This window comes from Myotis yumanensis, unplaced genomic scaffold (assembly GCF_028538775.1).
Source record: "Myotis yumanensis isolate MYYU_CA2020_CCGP unplaced genomic scaffold, mMyoYum1.0.hap1 SCAF_13, whole genome shotgun sequence".
NCBI lineage: Eukaryota > Metazoa > Chordata > Mammalia > Chiroptera > Vespertilionidae > Myotis > Myotis yumanensis.
Window position 1 is genome coordinate 56621048 of NW_027223764.1, and position 21899 is coordinate 56642946.

General features: G+C 53.7%; 1 protein-coding gene across 3 annotated transcripts in view; it reads right to left on the reverse strand.

The window, feature by feature from the left end:
• Window positions 1–21899, reverse strand: part of WDFY4 (WDFY family member 4) — a 228714-nt gene that overhangs the window by 70371 nt on the left and 136444 nt on the right. For all 3 annotated transcript variants that reach the window (XM_070433182.1, XM_070433181.1, XM_070433180.1), the window contains 4 exons: window positions 14870–14947; window positions 12935–13141; window positions 11394–11445; window positions 8734–8900 (listed from right to left, as the gene is read on the reverse strand). In XM_070433182.1, coding sequence (XP_070289283.1) covers window positions 8734–8900; window positions 11394–11445; window positions 12935–13141; window positions 14870–14947 — 504 coding nt within the window. The remainder of the gene's footprint in view (window positions 1–8733; window positions 8901–11393; window positions 11446–12934; window positions 13142–14869; window positions 14948–21899) is intronic.

Here is a 21899-nt window from a genome sequence, read left to right on the forward strand (position 1 = left end):
TACATGGAATATGTTTCCAAAGAAATCAGTGAGGGGGTAAGTCAATTCCAGACGATGAGAACCCGAAGGGACCAAGAATAAGGCCAGCCCCAGCATCTCCTCAGGGTAATTCTGTGCCGATTCCAGTTACACAAAAGAGGAGCTCACTTTGTTTTTATCTTTGCTTCTGACCAGATGGCCACTGTAACCCTTTTACACACGAACCAATATAATTTTTACAACTGGGCAAGGGAGGTTCCACTCTAATTTGTAAATCAAATTAAAAGAGCTCCAGAGACAAGAATCTCACCAAAGACTGGAGCCACGTTTCCTGCTCACCTTGGGGAGCAGGGAGGAGGACACAGGAGAAAACAGGCCCTGCGTGAGCTATCCGGCTTCTGTGTTCAATGCGATTGGTCCGTGTGGGCCAAGGGTCACCACAGGCTCGTCCCACTACTGTCCAGGACAAGCCATTCCTGAACTATTTCTCCTGAGGACAAGCCAAGGGTCTCGGTTCCCGGAACAGCCTGCTGGGGACAGCTGGCTCTCCGCCTCTCCTGCCTCCACTGGACCTGGCCCTCAACCTCCTTCAGAGCCACTTCAACACGGACTCATTTACAGCTTCACTCATCCATCCAGGTGTTTATCAACTCAACAGCTATGGTCTCAGCACCTACTACCTGCCCGGCTCTGAGCCAAGCGTGGGGATAGAGGGCGGGACACGGTAAGCAAGAACCCTACTCTCACGGGACTGCAGTCCAGTAGGGGAAGATGGCTGGCACACAAACATGACAACCAATAAATGATTACGAATTGTGATGGGTGCTGAGAGGGGGAACCGGGGTGCCTGGTGATAAGGCAGAGAGGAACTTGGGGCATATTTTAGAAAAGCTGAGAATTGGAGGATGGGCAGGGCCAGCATGGACAAGCTGGGAGAACACATTTCAGGGAAAGAGAGCATTCCATTCGGAGCCGAGGCAGGGAGGGAGAAAAGAGAGCAGTATGGCTGACACAAAGCTGGAAAGTGGGGGTGCTCAGGTCATGGGGTCTTGAGGCTGGTAGGCCCATTGAGCTTCATTCTGGTTTCAATAGAAAGCTGAGGAGGGGTCATCTCTGAAAGATGCCACTGGCCACTGGATGGAGGAAAGATTGGAAAGAGCCAAGAGTGGAAGGAGGGTCATCAGTCCTGTGGGCACTTCAGCGGTCCTGTGGAGGGATGACGGCTTTGACGGGGTGCCAGAGGGGAGTGCGAGGAAGGGGAGAGTGGTTGAATCAAAACAAGGAGAGGTAGAACTGACAGGAATTTCTACTAGACAAGCTGTGGGAAACCAAAACCAAACCCAAAACAGGAAGGATTGGGGATCATGTCTCCTTGTAGCCCGAGGCAGCGAGTGGAGCCCCCAGCCCCCTGGCAGCTTGCCCAGAGGCAGCCCCCACTGTGGTGTGGCTGTACAGAAGGGACCACACATGCACGCCCAGAATATGCACCTTGGCACAGCATTGCTTTCCGTTAAAGACACCTGAAAAGCAGCAGGCACAGCAGGGCACCTGGCCTCGCCGTGGCTTCCTGGGAGCAAGCAGTGCAGCCGCATATGAGTCGAGGGAAAGGAGTTCGGAGTCCAGGCCGAGAGGTCTGTCCCAACACACTGGGAGCTAACCCCGTCTTCCTCCAGCTGCCCACCTGTTTCCGCTCCTCCCACAGGGTGCTCTGTCCCACCCCGTGTGCACACACGGACGCCTACGCCCTCGGAGGCTCCGTGTTCCTGCGACGGCTACGTGCACACGTGAAATCAACTGTGTGTGCTTTTCCTGTTAAGCTGTGTCTGTCAACTCCAGCCTCAGGCCAGCCAGACACTCTGATAGGAGGGCAGAGGGGAGGCTTGCCCCTCCCATGGATACTCTTCCGAGGAGCTTCTGTGAAATCATAGGTAGGCTTTTCACACGGCCCCATTGTACACACGCAGCGTATTGCTCTTCTTGCTGTTCTGCTCTGCCTTCCCTTTAACAGCCCACCTTGGAGACCTTCCAAGTCGCTCTCATGGGGCTGTCCCACCTTATTAATGGGTGCGTTGCACTCCGAGGTAGCGGCGCAATCCCCTCTTCCTTTGGGCTGTTTTCTAATGTTCTGACATTACAGAGGCAGCTGCAGTGCCCAACAGTACAATGTCACTTTGCACACAAGTAAACCTGTGGGTTGAATTCCTACAAGTAGGACTGCGGGCCCCTGTATGGCATTTTAAACTCTGGGAACTATTGCCAGATGCCCTCTCGCAGGCGCACCAGGTACGCTCTCGCGGCACTGTTAGCAGGGCTACACCAGGCTTTACCCTTTTTTTTTCAGGTTCACGTGTGACACCTGGAACGGTGGCACCAGCCCTGGCCTGTGCACCGCTAAACCCTCTCCCTCCCCACGGTGCCCGCCTTCGCCCATCCTCTGTGGGCAGCATCGCCACGGTCTCCAGGTGCTTCCCGTCGGGGAGACAGTAACGATGAGAATAAATCAAACCGCAAGGAAAATGTCGGGTGAGAGCTGGGTTAATAGCTTAAAAATTGATTCTGCTAGAAAAATATGGCATTTTAAAATCTGGAAAATGAGCCCAAGTGAACTGCTACCTGCTCTCCCACTTCAACCCGCCCTGTGAGGGCTCCACCCCGAGTTCCTCGTGATTAAGAAGTCTCTCACGCCACCTGTCTATCGATCGCTTTAGAAAGACTGGAACTTCTGCTTCATAAGTGGAATTTCTTCGAGGTGGGCTAGATGAGACATCGTCACTCCTGACTAGGAAATGGCTAAGTTGTGCCCACCCAGGGCCTGTGCGACAGGGACAGGTGGTGGGGAAATCCAGAGCTGAAGGCAGAGGGCAACCTGTACTGGGCCGGTCCTGGAGGCCTCGCAGCAGGTCCTCTTGGAGCCAGGCCCTGGCCCCTTGGCGAGCGGGAGGTCCGCGCAGGTGTGCCAGGCCCTTCCCCACGCTCCGCATCTGCAGTGAGTGCAGCGCCCTGATTTCCAGTGCAGCGCCCTGATTTCCAGGAGTGGCTGTGCACAAAATCTGCCAAATATGCCAAAGAGCATCTCTGAAGGTGTTGAGGAGGGCTGACACGTCAGCTCCACATTCTAGAAAGTCCACCATGGGCTCCCCGAGACGGGAAGTTCAAACATGGGAAGGTTAAGGCACTTCTTCACTAGGTTCAGAGCTGCCACGTGAGGGGCTCAGAACAGAGCTGATGTGTCCACCCTCAGATAACTGTGCAGAGTCTACTGCAGAGAATGCGTTAGCCCGCCCGCGTGTATCCTGCGCCTTCTTACGCCTCTGCCTGCCGAGTGTCGTCTGCAGGCCCGGTGACCTGGCAGGTGGGAGAACCTGCCCGGTTTTAGGAAAGCACAGCTGGCTGAGGAGAAGGGGGGCTCACAAAGGAGAGAACGGATGTGAGTGAGTTATGTTGGCTGCCTGTGGAGTCTGGATCCACTCCTCACGCCTCGGTCACGTGGAGATGAAGCATTCAGGCACGGTAGCAATTGAAGAAAAGCGTAAAACGATACGGAGGAACGATTTGGTGAACACCGATTTGGCAAGTCTGAGAAGAAAGGCAGTGTGGATCTCTGCACGGCTCAGCTCTCAGGCAGACGCCGCAGCTAAGCCCGGCCGCCCTCCTGCGCCGCCTCCACAAAATACGCCCAATGTGCACGGACCCGCACGGGCGCCGCCAGCCCTGCCACGTGGAGGCCGTGGATGGAGGGGCCGGTCCCAGAGGACAGTGAGCTGCGAGTTCGGGGGCTGCTCCCCACCCAGGGCCAGCATGAGCTGCATGAAGCAGGACCTGCTGCTGGTGGTTCAAAAGGACGGTTCTCGCTGGGGTAGCTCTGCCTTTTGGGAAGCCTGGGCCTGCGGGCCTCGGGCCTTCACTCCGGCTGGAACATGTGAGAACACCTGGGCGCGTGCCGACACTCCTGTGCCCAGGCTGCATCCTAGAGGTTCCCGCCAGCGGTGCGGGTGGCCTGGTGTCTGCACTTTAGCAGGCAGCCCCGGCGACTCCGGTACAGGCCACCTGGAGACGGTACCTGAGACACAGGCTGTGGGCACCAGGAGGCTCTGAAAGGTGAGGTCTCACCTCAGGAAGCCTCTCTCAGGCCTCCTCCAGGTGGTGTGCAGTCATTGAACGTGGGCGCTGAATGCGCCTTGTGTGCCCCACACACTCCTAGGCACACAGGGGGCAAAGGGGGAATGGAGGCCTCCAACAGGGGAGATGGAGTGCAGACATCCCGGCCCAGCACAGCAGGCAGCTGCCGGCGCTCTGCCGGGCAGAGCAGGGTGCTCGGCCCTCATGAGGGTGACAGAGGTGACATCAGAGAAATGGTTCCCAGGGAGGGGACCTCCAGGCTGGGTAAGGGGTTAAAAAGATAAAAACATGGGGGAGCATTCCCAGGCATAAAGTCTAGAGCCAGCTGAATGTGTTTGCAGATTGCAGATAGTTCTGTTTCTTTAGAGTACAAGGTCTGAGGGGTGCGCGCGTGTCTGTGTGTGTGTGTGTGTGTGTGTGTGTGTAATTAAGGGTGAGGGAGGCACGTCCAGGGCCAGCGCCCCCAGGAGTGACTGTGTACAAAATCTGCCAAATATGCCAAAGAGCATCTCTGAAGGTGTTGCGGAGGGCTGACACGTCAGCTCCACATTCTAGAAAGTCTGCCATGGGCTCCCCGAGACGGGAAGTTCAATAATGGGAAGGTTAAGGCACTTCTTCGCCAACAGACTACTCTGTGAAAATCCCAAGCTGGCCGCTGCTCTCTGCTGTCCGCCCAGAGCAGAGGGCTCTCCCTGTGAGCCATTCCTTTCTACCCAGGCCAGGCCGAGACCTCACCCTGAGCTTGCATAAAAATGCGGAACATTCCATTTTAAATGTAAGTGAAGAGGACAGGAGTAGCGAAACACCCCCTGCGGTCGGGCCTGAGCTTCGCTTCCCGCCTCCCAGAGCAGCTCATGGAGGGCACAGGAACCCTCCCTGCAGCACAGTGGCGACTGGGGCGCACAATTAACATGCACGGAATCCACCACCCTTCAGGGCAAATAGAGCTGTTTGCAGAGAAACGTGTTTGTGGCTCTGGGAATCATTAATCAATGACACAGAGGCAGCCCAAAACAATTACTGTCCCAGGTATCGCTGGAGGCGACCACAGCGCCAATGTTCACATAGAGAAACGAGCGAGCTGCTGCCACCCTGAGCTCAGGCCTGCTGCTGCCCAAGGCCTGGGGCGCAGGGGCGGGGGGCGGGCCATCCAGAAGCCTGGAAGGAGGGTGTGCTCTGGAGCCCCCTGGGCTGTGTCCAGCGAAGGCGATAGATGTGTGTGTTGCTGAGACGCTGAGAGGAGGGGCCAGGATCTCCCTGCAGGGCGGCTTGGCCACCTTAGTGGCGACCCTGGGAAGGCAGGTGCTCCGGGTATGAGCTGGGCACACACCCGCCACACACACTCTCTGGACAAGCTCAGCTTTTTATTAGAAAAAGCACCCGCCACAGGTTTCTGAAGAATCCGAATTAGGGAGTTCCCAGCTGGCATCCAACACTTGCTACAAACTGTCTGCACACGAGCAGAGAGTGTTGGCCAGGAAATGCAGGAGCAGCTTCCTACACTCACACACACCTGCGTGCACGGGTCTGCCATGTCTTTGAACACATTTATGGTCAGGGTCAGTGCCACAGTCCTTCCTTCCTCTGCTTCCAGCTCCTGTCCTCTCAGGAACGCCCAGGCCAGCAGGTTGGCGTGTGCTGGGCATGCTCTGTGCCAGGCAGAGACCCCTTGTGTGAGGGACCTAGAGGCCTGCCCGACTGGCCACCGCTAACCAGAGAGGTCCTACAGGAAGCTCCCAGCCTGGGAAGGTGCTGAAGGCCAGGGTGGCGAGAGTTTACACAACCTGCCTGAGGCAGGATGCTGGGAGAGGTGGAGAGTGAGGTCACATGGACTTATCGAGAGACAGGCCTGAGCTGGAGCCTAGCAATTCCAGTTAGCGGCCCCCAGGGCCCCGTTTTGCATCTTTGAAATGGAACTGACAAAGCCTCCATCACAGGGCCACGGTGACACTAGGAATGACGCTGAATGACAAGCACACAGCAAGGGCTCCAGGTGACCAGCTGCCAAGGTTGCCAATGACGCGATACCCAGCGGGATGATGCCCGAGTCTGTGTGAGCACTCAGCCTATGCCAAGCTGCCCTGCACTAATTGCGGGCATCTGCCTGCCTGGTGCTGGTGGTGGGAGAGTTGCCATGGTAGCCAGCCTTTGCCAAGCCATGGCCCAGCTGCCCCCTGAGCCAGGGTCCCCAGGCCATGACAGCAGCCCTGGTTACAGCTGCAAGCAGGTGGCCTACCCCCGACCCCTACAACCCCTCTGCTCCCTCGGCTGGTGCCCGGCATGTGGCCTCCTGACATAGCTATGTCTCCCACTGGGCAGAGCATGTCATGCTTATGTCATAGAAGAGAGACAGGGTTGAAGCCAAGCCTGCCCTGCTTGAAGCAACTTAAGGCAGACTCAGACGTAAGTAGAGGTCTGCACCTTGGGGGAAGGTGGTGGAGGGAGCAGGGCACTGTGGACAGGTACACAGACAGGCTCAGCCAGCAGGTGGGCACTGGGCTATGAGGAGCTGGCAGTGGAGCTCTCCGGGGCCCGGTCACAGAGGCCCTGTGCCACAGCCAGCCCGGCCGCTCCACAGGGAGTTGTCTAGTCTAGATCTGACTCCCTCCTCTGGCCCGGTGATGTTCTTGAGCTCCGGGGCCACCTCCCTGTGCTCCTCCCTCCCTCAGGTTTTACATTCATGGTCTCCTCGGTGTCACCACACGTCACTCCAGGCCCCAAGCCCAGCAACTTCCCTCTTTTCCACACAATGTGGCATTTTGTAGGGGGCACAGAGCTCCTAGAGGGGCCCAGCCCAGCAGATCAGGTCTCTCATGGGCTCCACTCTGACCCACTGCCTCATCATGAACATCTCCGAAGGCCAGCAGGCCCAGGCAGACCCTCCACCCCCGATCTGCCTCCCTCACCTACAGTTCCTGCCTCCTGGAGCCAGAGCTGCTGGGACGGTTTGAATGAGAGCACCTCTGTGAGCACTGGCAGGCATTTCCTACTCCCTCGGCCATGGCCTAGGTACCAGGGATCGTTCCCCATCCCCCTCTTCTTGGAGGGGGAGAACAAGTCCAAAGGGACCATTAAAAGAAGAGCAACCGCCACCTTGACAACGGCAGCCGCAGCCACTGAGCTCCGACCCCCACGGGCACAGTTCTGGACAGAAGCACCTCTCTCTGATCTTCCACACAAACTGATGAGTCAAGGACTACAGCCCCAACGTCACTGGGCCTGAAGGGGTGCAGGGGGTGGGGGCTGGGTCTGTGTACGGCCCACCTGTGGCATCGCCCACCTGCCCCCAACCCCATGTCCCTTCTTCAGGGAGCAGGTGTGGCTGGTGGTCTGGTTCCTCTGGTCCTGGAGGAATTCAGGCTGAATTGGAACTATCTGCCCCACAACTTCCCAGGAACCAGAGGTAACAAGCAAGCCCAGCGACAGGAAGGAACACAGCTCATGAAAAGAGCACGTGCGACAAAGGCATAGCCTCCTTGGCCTGCCCTGCTCGGTCTCCCATTCAGGGGCTGAGCCCCCAGCCCAGCCGGCCCCTCCGCAGGCGCCGGTGCTAAGGGGGACCAGGGCGGCTCCTGCTCTGCCAGCTGGTCCTGCCCGCCTGTCTGCACCTGGTGCTCCGCTACCACAACCAGCCAGTGCGCACTCTGACAGCTTCCTGCTGTGCCGCACGGAGACCCAGAGAGACTGACGTTCACGTACAAGACAGGAGGGGGGAGAACAGCCTCTACCTTGTCCTGTCCTGCCTCTCGGGCGCTGTCAGCCACCCTCCTTCCTCTCCGCCCCCACCCCCAGGAGCTGGGAAAGGAGCCACCTGTGGGCTGCAGGCTCTTGCTCCCCCAACAAGGCCTCTGACAGACATGCCACTGGGTGAGACAGTCAGCAAAGCAAGACTCAGAGACTAGCACAAACGCCACAGGCATCGTGCTACACAGCCTGGGGTTGGGCCTTGCTCTTGGCTGTGATGAATGCTCCAGACCTTGCCCACCGCCCAGCCCGCAGGCTTGGGAAGTGCGTGCCATGGGCCAGCTGCAGAGGCTCTCCTGGGAAGAACCAGGGAAAGAACTGGGAGAGGACCCGGTAGGGACCCTGAGAGATGGGAGGGTGGCAGGCAGTGTTCCAATGCTGGCCCCCGGAAGCCACTCGGATGAGCCCACCACACCCGCACCTGGGCACTGCTCCAGGGGCCGGAGCTCCTACTGAGGCCCACGGTGCCAGTGTGCTCACCGGGGCCTGAGAGGCGGGCGCTGCGGGGACAGCTTGGACGTAGCGCTGGGGTGTCCAAGCACCGCCCCCCCCGCAGGCCCTCATGATGTGGATGCACCTGGGTGGTCAGGCTGCAGGCGGGGCCGAGGTGCTGGACGACGCGAAGGTCAAGAATTCTGCACTGAAAAGTGCTCTCCCAGGATTAGAAAGGTTAGAGCACATTCACTCAGCAGTTCATCAGTGCGATTTACACCTTCAAGGCATTTGGGTGCAGGCGTGCGGGTCCCTTTGCACACCTCCCTGGACACACGCTCGCAGCGCGCTCCTTGGATTCTCAGAGGGAAGGGAGTGGTCACCGTGCCTGTGAGTGAGGGGGGCCTGCTCGCTCCTGACTGATCGTCCTGAGAGAACAGTCATGATGGGCCGTCTTACCTTCTCATGGTCAAGAAGCTCCTGTAAAATGACTTGTCTTTCCCGACACAGTTCCAGGAAATCCTCGGAGTGCTGACTTTCGTGCAGGGACGGGAAGAAGGTCAGCCGGGTGCAGTCTGCTGCCACCTCGTCGCTCTCGCCCTCGGCCTCCCTGGGGGTCAGCTCCCCTGCAGTGGCGTAAAGGGACACAGTGTTGGCACGAGCCACCCGATGTCACCAGGGGTGGGGTGCAGTGGGGCCTGAGTCGCTGGGAGGAACGGCCAGGGCCAGGGGAGATGTGACTGGTGTGCAGGTCCGCGCGTCCCTCACTGCTGCTGTGAGTGGACACACCCCGAGGCTGTGGGTGGTCAGACACCTCAGGTGGACCCCCCAGGGGAGCCCAGGCTGGGCTGCTCGCCAGGGTTTGTTGGATCTGAATTTCACTTTGAAAAGAGTGTTTGTTGTTGTTTTAATTATGGAAGCACTATCTTCTAATTATAAGAAAAATCTGGGAAAACCATGAAGCTGTGAGAAATAAAACAAATGTGTACCCAGAGTCAGTACTGACAATAGCAGCTGCCGTTCAGTAACACTTCCCTGTGCTGGGACTTGCAGGGGCACTTTCCATCGGGTGCTGCCTGGGTGGGAGAGGCGGCGGAGCCGCAGCTGATGATGGGGAAACTGAGGGAGGCCGCGCTGTGCGCAGGGTAAAGGGCTGCCGAGACCCCAGGCACTAACCTTTTCTAATATTTTTTTCACTCAAGATCATATCATGAGCACTTTCCCATTCCACTGGGAGTTCTTTGCAAACAAGACACCACTGTGTGGAGCCTCAGGATCCCCTGAGCCCTCTCCGACTGGTTGGTTCTGCCCTACCATGAAGCTGGGGCACTGCAGTCCACGGCCACGGCCATGGCCACAGCAACGGCCATGCTCCTTTCCTAAGGCTGCACCCCGGGCCTGCCCACTGGGTGCCAGCTAAGTACACACCCGCTGGATTTCTAGCTACGACTTCTCCACCCTGTCCTGGTGTCCACCTGCCTGGAGCGGTCATGCGCACCTGCCTGCAATCCAGGGGCTGCAGCCATTTTCTTTATGCCAAGATGCTCACCTCTTTGACCTTATCCCTGCCTGGAACTCTCCCCTCTGGGTGAATGGCAGTGCCTGCTGCTCACAGCGCAGCCATACCGGCTTCCCCAGCAGGGAGAGCGCGGTGCAGTCACAGGGACCAGGGACTCAGCAGACCAGACAGAAGCCTGGTGAGGTCAGCACACCTCCACCTGCCCTCTCTGCAGCCACCTCCAGAGGAGGGCTCGGCAGGTTCTCACTCTGATCTTTGAGTGTGGGCCTTGGAGTGGAGAGATGAGAAGCAAACGGATATTGCAGTGTTACCCTAAGTCCTATGACCCCCCAAATCAACCTGATCAAGCCCAGTATCCTCACTTCCGGGCAACACTGCAAACTGGCCAGAGAGCCAGCTCAGCAGGAAGCCCAACGCCACGGTCCCAGATACAAGATGATCAACACTAAGAAGCTGTCATTTGGTTACAGTGTGACACTAGCTGCAGCCTTGGGCACAGTGCACTCACAGCCAGGGAGTGTCCGAGCCAAGGCAGCCTGAGAGAAACCACAAAACCAGGCATTGCGTGTGTGTGCGTGTGTGTGTGTGTGTGAATGTGTTCTTGCCAAAATGACTTCTGAGAAGCAAACCTGTAGCAAGTTGACTCATTCAATTTCCTCCATGAAAATTATACAAATAAAGAGTAAGCATAAACTTAAAATATTCAAAGTATGTTTTTTGTTTGGGAAATACTACACTTGTATTTGGTCCACTTGCTGCAGTGTCAGTTACCTATAGTCAAATGTGGTCCAAAAACATTAAATAAAAAAATTCCAGAAATAAACAGTTCATACGTTTCACATTGTGAGCATTTGAGTCGCATGATGAAAACACTACGATCTCACCCCTCCCATCCAGGAGGTGAGTCTGCCCTTTGTCCAGCGCCTCCCCGCTGTCCGCTCCCGTCTGTCAGTCCCTCAGTAGCCATCTCAGTTATCAGAGCAACTGCCACCAAGTCGCAGTGCTTGTGCTCAGTTATCCCATTTTATTCAACAACGGCCTCAAAGCGCCAGGGCAGCGGCGCTGGCAACTGGGATACGCCACAGAGAAGCCACAGTGCCTCCTTTAAGCGGGAAGGTGTGTGTGGGGAGGAACACCACAGTACACGGTCCTGCAACCTGCCCCGTGGTCAGGGGCTGCGACACTGACTATTCTGTCCTGTTTACAATCAGAGAGGTCAGGGTGAGAAGCATTGATATTTCACCATTTTTACACTAAGATGTCCTGTTGTTTTCCTCCCGTGTTTCGGGTCACACACTGAACATGTATTTGTACTGTCTGGGGCACTTTTAAGGTTTCCCTGATTCAGCAAGTTGACAAGATAGATTCCCTGAAGAAATGTTTACTGTGGCCACGTTACTATAAAGTCTGCCCTTGGGCGCTCTGGGTCTGGGACAGGTCCCGCTCGGTTCCAGGAGCACATAACGCACAGTCGGCCTGCCCGCTCCAGGCCTGCAGCATCTCTTCCCAAGATATCAATTCCATGTCGCTAATAAGACCTTAAATAAAACCAATGACTGGTTTAATTTTAAAATAAAAAAATAGTTGATAAACTGAATACCTCCGTTTTCAGCATTTGTTTGAGAAATATCACCATTTCTGTCCTGGCTTTCCTGAAATAAAATCAGAGAAAAAGAAATTAAATCCTGGGTACTACCTATATGCACCCCCCATTCCACATATTCACAAACACATAGACATGCACGTGACCCCTTCAAATAAATCACATACTCAAGACTCAGACGCGAGAAAACGCTGAATCCTAGAGGACCACAGTAAAAAGCAAGTATTAATGTTCCTGAGTCAAAGGGGAGAAAACCCACAATCTTCCACTAAGTAGAATTACAGTAATTACCCAAATGATGCCAGAGTGGGATTACATAGCACCCGGGCCTGGGGAGCAGGCACCGCGGAGAGGCTCGGGCCAGAGCCTGCTTTCACGGGCAGCCCTCGCTGGTCACCTGCACGCTATGAGGGCTACTGATTTTTTAAAAATGTATTTTTATTGATTTCAGGGAGAAGGGGAGAGGGAGACAGAAACATCAATGATGACAGAGAATCATTGATTGGCCGCCTCCTGCACACCCCACACTGGGGATCAAGCCCACAACCGGTGCATATGCCCTGACTGGTATTTAACCATGACTTCCTTGTTCATAGGACGACACTCAACCACTGAGCCATGCCGGCCGGGCCGGGCCACCTATGTCTCCTGCCTCCATTTCCTCAGAAATGCATTGTGGGAGAGTACTGTAAGCCACCGGATGTTCATTGGCAATCCATTAGAAATTCAGTGTCTATTGAATAAAAGAATTATAATTTTTCATTGAGTTTTATAAGGATGTAATGTGGATAAGAGGTTCTGTGTCACAGACTAGAAAACAAACTCAACACTGACTTGTGTTCCAGTGTCTGGAAGGCTGGCTTTTAGAACATCCCAATCAGGATTGTTTGGTGAAGAAATACAAATCTAGTAACAGATGTTTCTACTCCACTACCAATTCAACTGGCTCCCCAGCCTTTAAAAGGCAAAAATGTAAGTTCAAGGACATGAGTTCAAGCTTTCGTACAGCACACTGCGGTCTGCTGGACTCCACTGCTTAGGGCTCAGTGAGCTTCCATGCATTTGGACTAAATGGGTCACCGGCTGGAGCTTGCAGAAGTGGCCAAGTTCAAGGGATTTCCACTGTAAAGGTGTTGTGCAATGTGCTTGCATAACTATGTCTAGAGCAGCAAACACCTGTGCCAGCTGACAATGACCATCGCTGGCTTTTTCCAAACTCTGGACTCTGTGGACGTCAGTGTGGCCTGGGTCCCTGGTGCCGATCTTCACCACTCACCCACTCCTCCACTCATCCACCCACTCACAGCTTCCTTCCTCCGCTACCTGCAAGGGGTAGCGATTCTTTTTTTCTGTTAAACTGCATCAAGAATAACGCAGAGCAATCCTGCCTTTCCCCACATACGTTTTCTCCCCTGCCTGCCCACATCAGAGCTCTTAGAAGCACCCCAAGAGTCCCGATGAGAACAACACCGGACAGACAGAGAAGCTGCGAAGACGGCCCCCCAGCCTGCCTCCGCACCCTGCTGCCTGGGACCTACCTGGGGCCCTTCTGCACGCTGGGCCTTGCTGGGAGACAGGCGTCTGAGGCGCTTCCTCATGCGCGCAGGCCCTTCCCTCCAGTCCAGCTCCCACCGGTGACAGGGTGTGGCTTCTGCTGCCGGGGCCCACAAGCCCAGCTCCCCGAAAAGGTGCTCCTGGATTCGGGCCCAGGCTTTGGCGGCCTTGATGTCACCGCACCTCCGCCTCTGCGGAACAGAGCAGTGGATGAGAGTGCTCCCCTGAACATGGACACGGTCTGTCGCAAACAGTCAAACACGTGGAAAGCCCCTCGTAACTGGCCTCAGAATGCGGATTGTCTCAGATCTAAGTCAATCAGCAGTAAAGCTCCGTACCACCTTCTCAGCTCGGAGCCCCAGTCGGGCCTGCTGCTAAGAACCAGCCAGGCTGCCTTCTAAGAGGCTCGATCCTTTCTTTCTGGGCTTGGAGGCTCTGCTGAGCTTCTGTCCTTCCACCTGACCTTGACCTCTCCCAACCCTGCTGCATCTGACAAACAGTTACTTGTGAGCGAGCCTGGCGGCTGTGCGATAGATGTGTGTTTCTGGGCTGCAGGCTGCACATCTCCTGACCCCTGGAGACTCCCAGGAGAGCTTATACGGAGGAACCTAGACCAGGTAGCATGGCTTACGTTGATCAGAGCCTCTTTCCCCCGCCCTTGGGCTCCACTGTTGCACCATTCCTTGGCCCCTCACCCACCCCAATACGCCCAATGGCCCTACACCACTGTTCCCCCGTCGTGGCAGGACATCTAGTGCTGGCCTCACTGCCTGTTTGCAGTCACTCCTTGACTCCTTGCCCTGCTCTTCACTTGTAAATACCTTCTGGCTGGAGCAGTGCCATTTAAGCTCCTCCTTTCTATGCCTGGCACAGGCTTTGGAACAGAGCAAGTACGAAGTAAAGACTGGAATTAGTAAGGTTCTAACCTATACATTATGTTCTATTATTATCAATTGTTTTCTTGTTAATTTTGTTAACAAAACCCACTGACCATAGCTTGAGCCATGCAAACCTGCATGTGGGACTTCTGCCTCCGTGCCCCTAGGGCCTTCACCTCCCAGGAAGGAAGGGCTGCCCACCTTAAAGATAGGGGCTCTCAGGCTCAGATGGCAGCTGAGGGGGAGGCAGACCTGAGAGTCAGACAGCGAGCTCAAAGCGTGGCAGCTGCGCCCTTCACCTCTCCCCAGGCATGGGCCTCAGAGGTGCTGGCAGCGCTCAGCCTGCCCTCGGCACTGGCACCACCGCCCGAGGAGAGAAGGCAACGCCCTCGTGTGGGGCAAGCACTGCTGCTCCAGCCCTGCCGGTCCCCACCCTGTCCCCTCCCAGCTCACGTCTCCGTCACTTCTTTCCCTTCCAGGTCACTGATGACTCCAGCTTTTTCCTGCCTCTCGACTTCGCCCAGGCCCTCCCTTCGCCAAAAACACTTCCCAAACTGCTTTAGTCTATAGTCCTCCTTCAGGTCTCCACTTAAAAGGCAGTTCCCTTCAGATCTGCCCAAATTAAACCCTTTTCCCTGTTATAAGCTCTCCTTGCACCTGTGTTTTCCAAGTCTATTGTTCATCGTGTTATAATGAGCTGTTTATTTCTGCAGTTATCCGATGTCTCTCTCCTTCAGCGGGAAGCGCTCTGAGAGTGAGCGGGGCCTGCCTGCTTGCAGTGTGCCCTCGCTCCCGGCAGAGGGGCCTGTGGACCCTGAGGGGACCCATGCAGACACATGGGCAGCTCCTCCTCTGCTCAGACTGTGGCTGCAAATCCCAGGCACCATTAGCCCACCATTAGCCGGGCTGACTCTTCCCTGACCAAGCACTGACGCAGGCCGCAGGCCGTCTAGAATTTAAACCAAAGGCCCTTCTGATTGTTACAGGGGTTCAAGTCGGGCTCCGGGCTCTGTGTAGAGGCAGGAACTGTTTTGGTTTTACCTGCACGTGATCTTTGTATAACGATGCATAGAGCTCTTGTCCTTTTCTTCTGTAGTTTTCGATACACGACACAAAATCCTAGAGAAGAGAGACAATGAGCCACAGCTTAGTGAAAGCGGATGTTAGGTAAGAACTTCTCTGCTCAGACCAACACCAAAGGAGGTGACCCGGGATCTGTGGTCACGTCCATCATAACCTCGTGAGTAAAGACTTCACCTAAGCTGACACACACACACACACGCACACACATGTTTGTGAGTTACTTCCACTCCCAGCTTGTAGCCGACAAATCCTCCTCCCAAGAATCACAGAAAAGCTGGATCTGAATGCTCTGCTTTAAGACAGCAGAGAGCTCCCAAGAGAGCCAAGACTTCGGGGGGCAAGGTATCAGAGGGGAGCCCTCACTGACATGGTCTCAGTGCCTAATACCTGTGCTTTTTTATTTCCCTTCGAGATATTCCAAGTTTGCAAATGCGTAAGAGGCTGAGGAGCTGAACAGAAACTGGTGGCTGAGAAGCAGGGAAGCTTGACAGCGCCTCTGGGAGTCTCGGGGGGCTGAGGAGAGAAAACTGGAGCTCAGGCTCACCACGTCTCCCAGAACTTAAGGAGCCAAGAGCCCCAAATAGCACAGTAAAGAAAAGGAGCCCCACTTTCTGCATTGGTGTTCCCCTTTAAGCAGTTGCCCATGCGTAAGCAGCGTGGGGTTAAGGCTGAGAAATAAGTAACACTTCCCACAGCCTGAGGCTGTAGAAACCAGCAGGACTCGGGCTTTAGATGGGATCTCGGAAGGCTGCACCATCAAGGCCCAGGAAGACCGGAAACAGACCAGGCTCCCAAAACTGAAACCCAGCTCCCAGCGACCGCCCTACTGCAAGCGCATCCCAGAAGGCAGAGAAAGTTCTCTTTGGATGCGGTGCCTCACCTGAGCTTCTAATAGAGACCTTCATGCAAAAGGCTCAGCAGTCAAGCAGGAATTACTGGATGTGCCCACAAAATGATCAATAGAAAAATAAACATGTATCCAGACATTAGACTTGTCAGACATGGACCTTAACATAATGCAAGCAATATTGTCCAAAGTGAAATCTGGAGAATTTTGCAAGAGACATGGAATCTCTGAAAAATAACCAAATGAAAATGATAAACCTGTCATATGAATTAAATAAAATAAGAAATTTTATGGGTGAGTTTAACAGGACAGAGGATAAATGAGGTTGCAAAAATACCCTTGCTAAAATATGATGAGATAAAAATATGGGAAATATTAAAAAGATAGAGATAGTTAGGTACATGTATAATATGGAGAAAGCATATAACACGAGCCTCAAAAGGGGAGTAGAGCAATATGAAAACTTAATGAGAATTTTCTGAAATAAATGAAAGCCATCAGCCATAGATTTGACAAATTCTACAAACCTAAATAAAACAAGAAAAATATTTTTACTACCACACATAATTCCATCACAGTAAAACTGCAAAAACAAAAGATGAAGAAAAATATCCAAAACCACTCAGGGAAAAGTCATATTGTCTTTCAAAATAGAACAGTAAGAATGGAAGAGGGCAGCCCTGGCCGGATGGCTCGGTTGGTAGGAGCATCGTCCCGTACACCAACAAGATGCAGGGTTGACGTCTGGTCAGGGCACATATCTGGGTTGTGGATTTGACCCCCAAGTCAGGTGTGTACGGGAGGCACCCAATCAATGTTTCTCTCACATTGATGCTTCTCTCTCCCTTCCACTCTCTAAAATCAATAAAAACAAATCTTTAAGTGAGGTTTATAATAAATAAATAAGAAAGTGAGTACTGACAATGTGTTCAAGAAACTTGACTCTGAAGAAGGAAGATGGCTCTGGGGGCAGAGCTGACAGGTGAGAGGGAGGCTATGATTCAAGTGGACGGCGAGGCCCGGGGAGGTGGCAATGGACGCCAGCAGGTTGAAAGTGAAGGAAAGAGAAGCGTCATGATGGTGCAGGTTCTCTGGGAGGAGAGGTAAGGATGGGGTCAGCAGCCCACGCAGAGGTTGACCTGAGCTGGGGAAGGGGAGGCCCCACATGCTCTAGGCTCGAGGGAAGGACCTGAGGATGTGCAGCTGCAGACGCATGTGTAAGCGGGACACTGGGAAGCGAGGCGGGTCACACCAGGTGGCTCCTAGCTCCGGGTGGAGGCGGGGTAAGGGTCTGCCTCCCCGGAGAGCTGAGCAGGGGCCTGGAGCAGAATGCTGAAGGTCCGGAAGAGTGGAGTAGGAGGATGGAAGGAGGAACTGGCCAAGGAGAAATGACTCCAACAATACAGAAAGTGGCCGTGCCAGGAAATGAGCTCTTGGATGCTGTTACCAGGTGTGTCTCCCCTGCTTGCGTTTCCACCCTGCCTATCTCGGTGCTCAGCACACACTACTTTCCCATTGGCCTTTGAGGCCTTTTGTGCCCTGGAAACTGGTCCCTCTCAGGGTGTGGAGACAGGAGGAGGGCAATTCGGGTCGGTTCAAGGGCAGAGGCTCTGCCTGGGCGGCAGGGAATGTGGCTTGTTGATCAGGGACACATTCAGAACAGAGCTCCGTGTGGCTTATTGGAGCTAAATAGCCTTTGCTTAGCAACTGCCTGTGCATGAAAGAGTTAGAGCCTGTGAAGTAGAACAAAGGGCCCACGAAGGCCATCTGGAGACTTGAGGGCATGCAGAGCTGGATTAAAGAGCTGTGCCCGCTCTCCCAGCACCTCCTGGGAAGGGCTTGGCTAGAGGGTACAGATCAGTCTTTGGAATGGGAACAGGAATGTCCCATCTGGAGGGTCACCTTTAAGTGAGCTGACCTTAAGTTGGTGTTGCCCACCGTGCCAGAGACACCCTGGGCTGGCCAGCTGCCGTGACCCTCCTGCCCAAGCTGTCCCATAGGAAGCGCCTGCTGGCTACTGATGACAGTCATTACACTTGTTTGTTTAAAGCCTCATTAGTCTTGTGTCCACAGTTGTGTGGCCTCACAACAATGAGAAAGGCCAGCATCTGAAGGCAGCCCCTCAGACCCTGCTCAGAAACTTGGAGCCAAGATGACAGTCGCAGGCCTTGCCCCAGCCACGCTCTGCACTCGCCAGGCCTGGAGGGAGCTCAGCAGCGAGAAATGTCACGGCTTCGCGTGCACAGACCTGCTGTGTGCTGACACCTTCCCAACCTCATTTTAACCCTCCGACTCTCCATTTTACTGCTAGTAATTTATTCCAAGGGCACTTAAGATATAAGCCCAGGGATTCCCTGGGCAACATTTCCCACCATCCTATTTATAGCAGCACAAGATGAAATGGTTCAAATTCAACACAGGAGGGGTGCTTCAGCCTTATAAAGCTCATGTGGTCACCAAGGCTGTCGCAAGGGCCAGCACTTGCCCACACAGCACCTTTGTAACTGTCCTGGACCTGAACGGAGGGCTTGAATCATGGAGCGAAGGCTTCATTTCAGCTTCATTCTGCCACTCTGGCCAGATGTTTCTGCTCACAACCCACACAGCCGTCACTGAAGCCTCGGTGTCAAAACTATTCAGATATGAGACCAAGTTTATGACAGACCAAGATTTTTTGAAGGAGGTTAGAAAACAGTATGGTAGCAACAACAGTTAAGTCTGTATGGATTTGCATGGAAAAATAGCAAAGAACATGCAGTGCGCTGGTCATGAGTGCTGCCTGCCAAGCATTCCTAGCTCTCTCCTCCCGAGGTCACCCATCCTGCTGCCTCAGAGTGAGGCGAGGCCCGGATCCGTGTGTAGGCGCTGCAGGGCTCCTGAGCAGCTGGCTGTGCCCCTTTCTAACTGTGATGGCAGCGCTCGATGTCCAGGCGATGGCTGCTCCATGAGCCAGTGAGCTGAGTGAGGCTGAGACTCCCGCAGGCTCCCTGCCAGCCCACGCTGCACCGGTAGCACAAGTGAGAGACAAATCTTCGCCATTTTAGGCCAATGAGATTTGGGGGTATCTGTTACTGCAGCATAACCTAACTTCCCCTGAATAATACACACATAAAATATGTTAGAAAGGGTTGTAGTGGAAATGGATTTATATTTGTGATCAGTGAAAAAAGATCAAGAGCACTAAAGTGAAAGCAAGTATGAGATGAATGAAATACCATGAGAAAAGTGCTGGAACAATTTGAGCAATAAGACAAATTACAAGCTTAATGAATTATAGCCCAATGTATACATATAGATGAGTCCCTACTGATATAAATAACATTGAACAAATAAATTAAGGGGGGGAAGAGACAAACCTTCCTCACAGAAGAACTTCAAAGAATGGAGGTACATACCTACCCCCCAGGAGGCAGAACTCAATTGCTTACCCCACTAAGGGTGGGTGGGCTTAATGCCTGGCTTCCGAAGGATCAAGTGTGGAGAGGGAAAAACAGTAGCTTCCCAGTGAGGAGACCTGCAGGCTCCTCATGACCATGCGCTGAAGGCTGACATCACCAGGCAATGTCATACGGTGCTCTGCAGCCCTTAGCTGATACGTGATGAGAAGGGCACTTCTCTGTGGAATGTCTTCCAGAAAACCCATAGCCCCAGGCTGATGATGAGGGAAAATATTAAACAAACCCAAGTTGAGGCATATTCTATGAAACACACCTCAGAGACCAGCATCTCTCAAAACCGCCAAGGCCAGGAAAAACAAGGAAAGTGCGCAATTGTCACCGAGTGAAGAAACTAAGGGGATGGGATAACTAAATGCCATATGGATGGTGTCTTCACTGGGTTAGTAGGAAAACTGGACAAAATAAAGTCTGGAGTTTAGTTACTAGCAATATACTAATTAATATCACTTCTTAGCTTTGACAAATGCACCATGTTATGTAACATAAGATGTTAACAAGGGGAAATTGAGTGAGGAGTATATGGCAGTAGTGAATAAGATGTGAAAAGTATATAAAAGGTATTTGGAATTAAAAAGCACATTGAAAAATACAATGGGTTTCTCACAACCCTTTCACCTAAGCCCCATCATGAACCCCATGGGGGATGGGAGTCCCCACTCTCTCGGTTGGACACAGTCCTATGTTTCTTTTGGGTGCAGACAACTCATTGTACAGAGTGTAATTCTCATGTTCAAAGACAAATAATTTTTAGTAAATCTTGTTTCCCCAAATTGCACAAGCCAACCATGTCATCAGACACTTAAAGAAATAGTAATTGGCCCCAGGTGGGCACACTGCCTGAGGAATGTGCAGAGGCTGGCACAGAATTCACGAAACCACGAATGGCATCATTTTTGATGAATAGTTAAGGGAATTTTAAGAACATTATTGACAACTTGATTTCCATTTTATGAATATATTTTAAAAGGTTACCTCATATTACATGACCTCAGTATCGGCAGTCTTCTTCACAATTTTTAAAGTTCCTATATTCACTAATAATTTCACAAAGGAAAGGCAACAGCCATGCTATCTGTCTGACTTTAGTGACAAGTCTAGTTCCTTTAACATCGAACTTTCTTTGGCCAAAGAAACAAGTGACTTGTTTGAGTTGAACCCGGGTGATCTCTCATTCATCGAAGCTGAAGTAAACTCAAATGTGGAGACGGGCCCCCCGTGTGTCACATGTTCCCACTGATCACTCTCACTGGTCACCCCGTCATGCGTCGGTCACCTCTCCTCCACTGGTGGGTCCGGGTCGGGGGCGGGGGCAGGGGTTGAGTAAGCGTGCCATGTTGCCGGGGACAGAGAGCAACAGAGGGACTCATATCTGTGAGCGCTTTGTAACTGCATTGCTGTCTGCTCCCTCCAACACCCTCCCAGCTCCTGCCACGCAGCCTAACCCAGCAGGGGCAGCGGCTGCACCACAGTGGCGGGCTCCCCACCGCCTGTCCCTGGAATGAGCTCCCAGAGGCCACTGCCCACTCTGTTGCCCAAGGCCTGGCAAATGGAGGCAGCAATAGAGTTTGAGATACTGAAATGAAGCTCACAGAGCCTCCTCCCTCCTCTGAGCCAAGTTCTCTGCAGCTGGCCTTCCTCTGCCCGGAGTAAAACATTCCTGGCGGTCAGGATGAACAAGGCCCGGTAGGGTCCGTTAACAACACCTCCAGGTCTGCGAAGGACGAGGGTCAGGAGCTGGGCAGGCCTGGCTCTCACAACCACTGCCACAGTGAAAGCCACCTGCAATTCAGGATTTTTCTTGTTGCAAAACAGTCAACAGGCAGTTACCTCCCCAGTTCCGTGTTGTGCCTCTCGCTCCCGGCTGCAGGCACGGACCGGGGGCCTCCGAGGGTATCTATTCTACGACCCGGGCCAGGAAGTGCTTTTTTCTCCCAGGACCCAGATAATGGCACTTTTCTCTGCTGCAGAGACATAGCCTCTGGATTCTTAATAAATGTCAAGCGATAGCAGAGTAATAATCATATTTCCAGCAATAATGACAACAGCGGCTCAGAGTGGGTGAGGAGGGACCCGACCACCCAGGGCAATTCATCTCCTGTTAAATTCACTCACAGATTAATTTCTAAGATGTACGGAGGTTTCTAATTTGTCTTTGTTGAACTGTGATGCTTTGATTAAATTCAATCATCACGAGTACTTGGGGGATGACTCCTGGAAAAACAACAGTTCGGTGTAGCCAGGGACAAGAGCTTCAGAACTGCAGGCACAGGCCTCCCAGGAGCCTCCCGCTCGCCTGCCCGGGTCTCTGCCTGGCCGGGACCTCCCTCAGGCCCTGACAGGTGGGGAGCGCCACACCGCCCTTCCCTCAACTCAGCCCCGTCTCCTCTCGCTGGCTCCTGTCCCCTTTTCCTCACAGGGGAGGCTCCTAGAGGCATGGCCTATGCAGGTGGGGGTGGGGGGTAGGGGGGCAGGCAAGTTAGACACTGAGGTGTGGGAAGGGGTCTGGGTGGGAGGTAAGTGTGAGGATCTATCCCAAAGGTTGGAAATCCATGGAACCATCTCTCCAAACACCTACTGATACTGAGGTGCTTTTATGGACTAAATCGTTTTCTCCAAAATGTCCGTGTTGAGGCCTAACTGCAGCATCTCGGGGTGTGATGGAGGCCCTTGGAGATGGGCTTTT